This window comes from Chionomys nivalis, chromosome 1, assembly GCF_950005125.1.
Source record: "Chionomys nivalis chromosome 1, mChiNiv1.1, whole genome shotgun sequence".
Taxonomy (NCBI): Eukaryota; Metazoa; Chordata; class Mammalia; order Rodentia; family Cricetidae; genus Chionomys; species Chionomys nivalis.
In genome coordinates this window covers 111729700-111739216 of record NC_080086.1, presented here as the reverse complement: position 1 = coordinate 111739216, position 9517 = coordinate 111729700, and the positions used below count along the sequence as shown (strand labels likewise).

At 46.9% G+C, this 9517-nt stretch overlaps 1 protein-coding gene across 1 annotated transcript; it reads right to left on the bottom strand.

Moving 5' to 3' along the window:
• Nucleotides 1–351: 351 nt before the first annotated feature.
• LOC130882229 (olfactory receptor 10T2-like) lies at nucleotides 352–8202 on the bottom strand. The gene is made up of 2 exons (XM_057782171.1): nucleotides 8185–8202; nucleotides 352–1305 (listed from the first exon to the last, which is right to left on the bottom strand). The coding sequence occupies exons 1-2, from the start codon at nucleotides 8200–8202 to the stop codon at nucleotides 352–354; spliced, it is 972 nt and encodes a 323-aa protein (XP_057638154.1).
• Between the last annotated feature and the right edge of the window lie 1315 nt (nucleotides 8203–9517).

Genomic DNA, 9517 nt, shown 5'->3' with positions numbered 1-9517 from the left:
CTACAGACTTAATTTTTAAAACTTTAAAGAGAAGAAAAAACTGCTCTCTGCCCATCCTTGGCGCCCTCCACTGGTGAGCACTAGGCACTACGGACCACATTGTACCACGTCAAGTCAAGGAAACCAGGAAAAAGGAAAAGCATCCTTTATTGTGGTTAGATTATCTCAGGTACTGATTGACCACAAGGGTTACTTCACCTGGCATAGGATTGCCTCCTGTTTTCCTGGAAATAGAGTTCAAGAGAAACGTGTTCACGAAAGCAGAGGATAATGTGAATATTGCAAAGCAAGGTCTTTTTAAAAATATACTTGTATTAATTATTAGAGAGGTTTATGCGCGAATACAAGTTCTCATTTAAGTGCTCCACAGCCCCGCGCCAGGCTCTTTCTCAGAGCCACCCTTACCTCCTTGTTCCTCAGGGTATAGACCACAGGGTTCAGCAATGGAGTCACCACCGTGTAGAACACCGCCACCAGGCGGTCCTGGGAGGGGTTGGCCCCAGAGTCTGGCCGCAGGTAGATGATGGAGGCACAGCCAAAATGCACGATGACCACCGTGAGGTGGGCTGCGCAGGTGGAGAAGGCTTTGCGCCGGCCAGCGGCCGAAGGGATCCTCACGATGGCTGCCACGATGAAGGCGTAGGAGAGGAGGATGAGGAGGAAAGAGAACAGAACCACAAGGATGCTCAGAAAGAAGATGCCAAGCGCCTTGTGCGTTCTCTCTGCACAGCTGAGCTTCAGCACAGGCGCGATGTCACAGAAGAAGTGTTCCACGCGGCCCGTGCCACAGAAAGGAGAGGAGAAGATCATGCAGGTTTCAACCACGGCCACTGAGAAACCAGAGCAGAAAACCAAGGCTCCCAGACATAGGCAAACGGTGGGTCTCATGATCACAGAGTAGCGCAAGGGATGACAGATGGCCACGTACCTGTCGTAACCCATCAGTGTGAGGAGGAAACAGTTGATGCATCCCAAGCCCAGGAAGAAGAACATCTGGGCCCGACAGCCCGCGATGGAGATGGCCTGACTCTCCATCAGCAGATGGGCCAGCATATTGGGGATGGTGACCAGTGTGTAGCAGGTCTCAGAGAGGGAGAGCACAGCCAGGAAGCGATACATGGGAGTGTGCAGGGTGCGATCCACCTGGATGATGGTGATGATGGTGCCGTTGCCACTGAGTGTGACCAGGTAGGTGAGGAGGAACAAGGTGAAGAGAGTGGGCCTCAGTTCTGGGAGGTTGGAGAATCCCACCAGCACGAACTCTGTCACCAGCCGGGTTCCATTGTCCCGCTGCTTCTCAGGAGCCTGGGAGGAGATAGGATCACCGGGACAATGCAGGTCATGGGGCTTGGCTAGGCCTCAGGTGAGGGTAGGAGAAGCATCACTGATGTGCAGACAGGACAGAGGGCCTCAGAAATGATCAGTTATTACCCAGTCAGCCAGGTGTCTCAACATGTAAGAAGATAAGAATTAGCCAGATGGTGGAGGTTCATCCCTTTAATCCCAGCACTTGGGAGGCAGATGGCTCTCCGAGTTCAAGGCCAAGCTGGACTACAGAGTGAGTTCCAGGACAGCTAGGACTCCAGAGAGAAACCCTGTCTCAGTAAAAATAAGAAGAGGAGGAGGAGGAGAGGAGGAAGAGGATTTACGAAGCAGGGCCGGGAGAGAGAGCTCAATGGTTAAGAAGACTTCCTGCTTTTCCAGAGGATAAGACTGGATGCTTAGGCCTATACTCCAACTCCAGGGGATCCAGCACGCTCTCTGGTCTATATGTATACCCACACAAACATCACATACATTCACACAACTGCACACCCACACATAAAAATAAATTCTTTTTTAAGTATTCACAAGGAAAGTGCTTTTTGTTTGCTGTGTTTTGTTTTGTTAAGCCTACAGCACCAGGTATTCCCAAGTCTCCCATTCAAGTACTAACTAGGCGTGAGTCAGCTTTGATCCAAGAGCAGATCAGATTGGGAACATTCAGGGTGGTCATACCTTAGACACAAAGCAAAGAACTTTAGATGGAGGAAGAAGACAGTAAGTCCCTTTGTGGTTTCATTTAAATCTAGAAAGAGACCCTAGATGAGGACCCAAGGACCAACAGTCTGTGAAAACAGAAGTAACTAGGGGAAAGCAGACAGCCAATAAATGACGTGCTATTGAGGGCATGGCTGAGGAAATGGCTCAGTGGGTCAAAGCTGTGCACGTGTGGGGACCTGCCTTTGAGTCCCCAGAACCCACTTGCAGTCCAGAGCAAGAGTACAGCTGTATCCCAGCACTCCAGTAGTGGCAAGATAGAGACAGGAGAATCCCCAAAAGCTTGAGGGCCAGATAGCCTACTCTAAAAGCATCAATAAGAAACCCTGCCTCTCCGGGCGGTGGTGGCCCACGCCCTTAATCCCAGCACTTGGGAGGCAGAGGCAGTCGAATCTCTATGAATTTGAGTCCAGCCTGGTCTACAAGAGCTAGTTCCGGGACAGGCTCTAAAACTACAGTGAAACCCTGCCTCAAAAAGCCAAAAAAATAAAAAGAAAAGAAAAAAAGAAAGATGAAAGAAAGAAAGAAAGAAAGAAAGAAAGAAAGAAAGAAAGAAAGAAAGAAAGAAAGAAAGAAACCCTGCTCTACAATGAGGACCCTAAGTGAGACATACATAGATCTAATCTACATGGGAAGTAGAAAAAGACAAGATCTCCTGAGTAAATTGGGAGCATGGGGACCTTGGGAGAGGGGGAGGGGAAAGACAGGGAGGGGAGCAGTGAGAGCTTAAGAAAAATCAATAAAAAAAAAATAAAGCAAGCTAAACAAGTCAGGAAGAGTAAGCCAGTGATTAACATTCCTCCATGACTTGGGCTTCAGTTTCTGCTTCCAAAGAAGGAAAGAAAGAGAGAGAGAGAGAGAGAGAGAGAGAGAGAGAGAGAGAGAGAGAGAGAGAGAGAAACCCTGTCTCAAACAAGGTAGAAGGCTAGGCCACTCTGTCTTAGTCATTGTTCTATTGCTGTGAAGAGACACCATGATTACAACTCTTATAAAAGAAGGCATTTAACTGGGGCTTGCTTACAGTATTAGAGATTTAGTCTGTGACTATGGTGGAAAGCAGACAGGCATAACTCTGGAGCAGAAGCTGAGAGCTTTACATCCTTCTATGAAGGCAGCAGGCAGAGAGAGACAGACACTCCTAGTGAGACACTATCTCCAGCAAGGCCACACTTTCTACTCCCTCCCAAACAATTCTACTAACTGGGGACCAAGCATTTAAATAAATGATCCTGTGGGGGCCATTCTCATTCAATGACCATAAACATTGTGGGCCATAGACATGTTTGCCTTCTATTGTAAAGAGAAAAAAAATTAAGACTGTACTAGTAGAAATATTAAATTAAACTTTGATATTCAGCTCTACACATTCTTTTTTTCCCTTTAGATTTTAGTAGAAATTGAAACAATTTCTTTGTTCCCCGTGGACTGCTGTGGATTATGAGTGCTCTTCCTAACTGATAAGTGTGGCCAACCAAGAGAAAAGTGGCTGGAGGTTGGCAAGATGCCTCGGTAGGCAAAGGATTCAAGGGTGACCACCTGAGCTTCATCCTGAGCAATGGAGGAGGGAGAGAATCCACCACTGAAGAATGTCCTCTGATCCGTCCTGCCTTGTCAACAAGCCCAAGCACACATGCACACACAAACACACACACACACACACTTTTCTAATGAAAAAAATATTCATTAGAGCTGGGGATATGGCCGAGAGCCAGAGCACTTCTTCCTACCTTCCAGTCAATCTAGCAGCGTTTCTGGACATCTGCAAGCCTGCAGCCCTCACGGGAGCTCAAAACCATAACCAGATATGCACTTGAAAACATCCACTAGCAAGGCGGGATGATGGGAATTAAGGCTTCAATTTTAAATATTTGGAAAGTTAAATGACATTTTTCACTTTGGAAAGAAACTTTTCAACCTAATTCAAAGAACTAAAACATGTGCTGTAGCTGGGAAGATGGTTGGGTGGGTAAGCACACTTGCTGGGCGTGCGTGAGGGCCTGAGCTCCCATCGCTAGCACTCAGGTAAAAGAAACAAAAGTAATGCAAAACAATAAAAATGTGCTCGTTTGAGATCAGAGGCAAGCTACTTTTCTTTCTTTCCTTCTTTTTTCCTTTTGAGACAGGGTTTCTCTGTGTAACAGAGAAAATTAACCTGTCAATTTTTTGCATTTTTTTTTAAGACAGGGTTTCACTATGTAGCCTTGGCTGTCTTGGAACCTGGTATGCAAACCAAGCCAGCTTTAAACTCATAGAGAGCTGCCTGCCTTTGTCTACAAAGTGCTGGGATTGAAATGTGTGCATCACTGTGCCTGGCCCAATAAAACTTTATTAACACAAATAGTCGGGAGCACAAATTTGGCTCTCAGATTGTCATTTGTTAATTCCTGATAAAACACAAATAAAACTAAAAGGACACAGCCAGGTGTGATGACACATACCTGGAATCCCAAGACCTGGGAGGAGAGGCAAGGATGGGTCTGAATCACAAGTTCAAGCCCAGCCTGGAAGAAGAGAAAGAGGAAAAGGAGTAGGCAGGACAAGGACATGGAAAGTAATAAACGGCATGAAAAATGTGTATGTATAGAAATACAATGAAGCCTTTCCTTTGTACAATTAACACATGCTAATAAAAACTAAAAGAATTTCAACTCAGAAGAAACTCCAGTGAGTCCCCCCCCCCCAAGGAATTCATGCTATGAGGAAAAAACAAACAAACAACAAACAAAAAAACCTAACTAGAAATCTCCAGAAACAAAAGCAGGCATGGTGTCTTGGTGCATGGCAGTAACCCAGCAGCTGTGAGATGGAGAGTTGGGAAGGACCTTGAGTTCCATATCAGCCTGAGTTATATGGAGAAATCTTGAGTCAAAGAAAGAAAGAAAAGGGAGAAGGAAGAGGAGAAAAGAGAGGAGGAAAGAAAAGAGTGTTCCATCAACACCACCGCGGCCACCACCACACCACTGCCACCCCACATTGAAAAATGAGGCATTGGTTGAGTGTAGAGGATCACACCTATAATTCTAGCATTCTGAGACAGAAAGATGGTGAGCCTAAGGCAGCCTGGCTATAGAGTGAACCACTGTCCCAAGGGAACAGAGGAGAGTGGAGAAGGGGGGGGGGGGGAAGGCTAAGACTGATAGAAAAGGAGGCATATGATGGTTCAGATGAAAAAGGCTACTGCAGGCAAGCCCAGTGACCATGTTTGATACCCCCAGGACACATGTGGTGTAAGGAGAGAATCAACGGCCACGAGCTGTCCTCTGCCCTCCACAAGGGTGCTGTAGCATGCATGTGCACATACAAATAAACCAATGTAATTTTTAAAAAGAAAAAGAAATGAAAGAAAAGTCATGTCTTCATGACATCCTTGAAAACAAAACTAAAAGGTAGAATTCCCGGATCCTTCGGATTTCCAGAGCAGACAGTGTTGGTACTGTGGGCAAGTACCCTGAACCTGCTCTCAGCCCACACAGTTCTTTCCTTTCCCACCTCCAGCTCCAGCCATCACTAAAGGGGTCCTCGTGTGTACGGGAATGAACATCTCCACCATGCAAGTTCAAGCTGAAGCCTCCACAGTGGCCATGCTGGACCACACCCACAAGCATTCACCAGTCTGTGTCAGAGACATGTGTGACCCACATGTCTGTGTGGACCCATGGAAATGTGTACTCTCAGGCCCGGTTGGTGATGAGAGTCGCCTAAGCAAGGAATACTGGGATCCTGCAGAGCACTGTCCACAGTGGGATGCGAGCTCAAGGCTAACACTTGACCGTATAGGGTTTTCACCCCTTGTGGTGAGCTAAGATGAAAATGCCCAGGTTTAGTGGGGCACGCCTTTAATTCCAACACTCGGAGACAGAGGCAGGTGGATCTCTGTGAGTCTGAGGCCAGCCTGGTCTACAGAGTGAGTTCTAGGTCAGCCAGAGCTACATAGTGAGACCATGCATCGAAAGAAAGAAAGAAAGAAAGAAAGAAAGAAAGAAAGAAAGAAAGAAAGAAAGAAAGAAAGAAAGAAAGAAAGAAAGAAAGAAAAGGAGGAGGAGGAGGAGGAAGGAAGGAAGGAAGGAAGGAGGGAGGGAGGGAGGGAGGGAGGGAGGGAGGGAGGGAGGGAGGGAGGGAGGGAGAAAGGAAGGAAGGAAGGAAGGAAGGAAGGAAGGAAGGAAGGAAGGAAGGAAGGAAGGAAGGAAGGAAGGAAGGAAGGAAGAAAGAAAGGAGAAAATAGGTAACTACCAGTGCCTGGGTCCCTCCTTCCAGAGATTAACAATGACATTCTAACTCCCAAGAGAACATTAAGAAACAAGACAAACAGAAAACGCAAATTTCCAATATCTATAAGGAAGAAAGCTCAATCCCATGAGAGAGTAATACAAGTAAAGCAAGAAAGCTAGACCTTCGAAACTAACTTCTAACTTCACAGTTTTCATAACCCAACATTTCCACTCCTAGGTTCAGAGAACCTGGATTCAGAGTCCCAGCACCCACATGGCAGCCCACAACCACAAGTCTGCAAACTCCAATTCTAGGAATATGACATCCTTTCCAACCTGTGCAAGCAGCTGCAGGCACATGGTGCATGTACATGCAGGCAAACATTTATACACATAAAATAAAAAATAATACATCTCTTCAAAAATCATTGCAATTAAGCTTTCAGCCGATCCAGCATCTAATCAAAGGTGTGAACTACTCAAGCACAGGCCTTAACCAGCAAATCACAAGATCAACTTATCAGAAAGATCAGAAAGAAGATATTTGAGAACAAAAGAGAAACCAAAATATCCAAGTGAGGCGATAGCTTCTTTTAAAGAAGGTTCTCACTATGTTGTCCAGGCTGGCATAGAACTTACAATCTTCCTAACCACCAAATGCTGGAGCTGCATACACCTCCCAGCTTCTGAGAGTATGGCTCTTGGCACCAAGCCCAGAGCTAGCTGACAGACTACCAACTGATGGTTATCATATAGAGCAGTTGTTCTCAACCTGTGGGTCATGACCACTTTGAAGTCAAACAACCATGTATCAGACATCCTGCATATCAGATACTTATGATTCATATCAGTAGCAAAATTAAGTTGTGATGCAGCAGCAAAGTAATTTTATGGTTGGGAGTCACCACAACATGAGGAACTGTATTAAAAGGTTGCAGCATTAGGAAGGTTGAGAACCATGCTATAGAGGAAAGCTCTTCTGTGTGTTCCCACTGGCTCTTTCCAGATACCCTCCTAGGCATCTAGCTTAAGAGGGAGTCTTAGAAAGAAAACTTCCCTCGCCATATACTCAGCATAGGAGTGAATTTAGCACAGTATGTCAAGCTTTGCTGGCTCACCTTCACAGATGGGAGAGTCGTTACCTAGGAAACAATGAGTATTACCTAGAGCAGAAATTGTGTGCTCTTATAGACAGGAACATTGGGAACGCTGAGCTGCAGCTCCTAAGCCTAGTAACTCTGGGTTTCAATGTCCCTTGCAAGGGCCAAGATGACTCCTGGGAAGCAGGCTCTTTCCCTTTGAGCCTCATCCTATGAACTCACAGTGGAAGGATAGTGCTGTGACCAAGTTCCCAACCCAAAGATCAAGAAGAACAGGAAGTCCTGTCTGTGGCAAGACTATCCCTATTTTAAGGCCTTTCGTTAAGATGCATTTTCATGATGAGCTGGTAAACTAGACTCAAACACAGAACTCAAGTTACCATCATTTTGACAACTAAAAACGTTTGGTCCAGAGGAAGCAAAAATTCAGGGCCACCCAGCCCTCTTCTAATGCCTTCTGGTACCCCAAATCAGCATGCAATGAAGGTCCTAGAAAGAAGGCTTGTCTGGTGGGAAGGAAATACAGTTGCTGAGATTGGGCATAGTGAGACTCTAGGCAGCTGTTGTGCACTTCCAAGCCTCATCTGTGAACTCAGAAATGAGTCCTATGAACTCACAGTTAACAGTGAAATCTGTCAAGTAATGCTGGAACCAGGCCACTAACCGAAAAAGCTGCAGAAAAAGCAAAAACCCCTCCTGTGACTGGACCCTACTCTGCAATAGCAGAGGAACTGGGGTTGGATTTTTCCTGAACCTGTTCAGTTCCCTGTTCCCACCTCTTAGATGGAGAGCCTGGCTGGTCCAAGGAGTGACTTGATGGGACCAGCAGTACTCACCTGCTCACTGGAGCCCATGAAATCTATGCCCACTGAAGGTCCCAGAACAGTATTCGCCTTCAGGGCTTACCTGTGGGTGCTGAGTTCAGGGACCTGATAGTGTTATTCCCACTGTGACAGGCAGAGACTCGGGGTCCTTCCTGAGAAGTGTCGGAGGGCAGAGAGCCAGTAATACCAGTGACAGGGTCTGGTCCCTTCTTCTATTTCTTCTCATCAGGAAACCCTAAGGCTGGAGGCCCCTGCCCCTGCTGCTTCCAGGTCTCACTCTACAAGATTCTGAATGTGTGTGTCTGTGTGCTCAGGAAGCTCTGGGTTGCTAGCAGGGAGCCCCACACACCCAAGCCCACTCATCTCCTTGTCTCACCACCACCTGTGCACCAGGGTTCTGTGTCCGCAGTGTTCAGAGCTGGGGGAGGCTCCTCTAGTTCCCTTCTGAGCACATTGCAGATTTCCTGGACACCACAAACTCAACTCAAAACTGGAGTTAAACACCTTTGATACAAGCTCCGTTCGTGGAAGGCTGTCAGTGTTCAAGCAATCTAAATAATTTCCCTCCCTCCACTCATTTTTAGGTCTCACCCGAAGGTGGGGCTGGGCAGGTGACTTCTGCAGCCAGGATGTAACTCACCATGGCCAGGATAGGCTCTCCCATCCCTGTCTGCCTAAGAAGGAAGGGGCTGAGATACACGTTCTCCTATTCTGGGGTCCCTGGAGCTGCTGTCTGTCCCAGAGGCTCTGCAGGTACTAACAAGCCCTCCAGGACCAGGCTGGTGCTAGGAGGAGTGCTCTCTCCTGGAACTAGACACCCCAGGGTCTTCTTCCTCAGCACCTAGCCCTGAGCCTCAGAGCAGGAAAGGATTAATTGGAATCCTCCTCTAGGGACAGCAGTCACAAATCATCCCCACCCCATCAGTGCTCCCAGTCTGCAACGCACGCCACCTCAGCTGTGCACAGACAGCTGTGTCCCTAAGACCCTGCCTTTGTGGGAGGAAGATGACTTCACATTGTTACTCAGGGTGCTCAGGATGAATTTAGAGTCCCATGTCTGTTCTTTCTAGATAGCTTTTAGTCATTAAACATCCATTGTCTTTGGGTTTCTATTGCTGTGAAGAGACTCCATGCCCATGTCAACTCTTATGAAGGAAAACACTTAATTGGGTCTGGTTTGTAGTTCAGAGGTTTAGTCCATTATCATTACACCTGGAAGCATGGCGCCACCCAGGCAGACATGGTGCTGGAGAGGCAGCTGAGATTCTATATCTGACTATGCAGGTAGCAGAAAGAGAGAGTAACATTGGGCCTGGCTTTAGCTTATGACACCTCAAAGCCCACT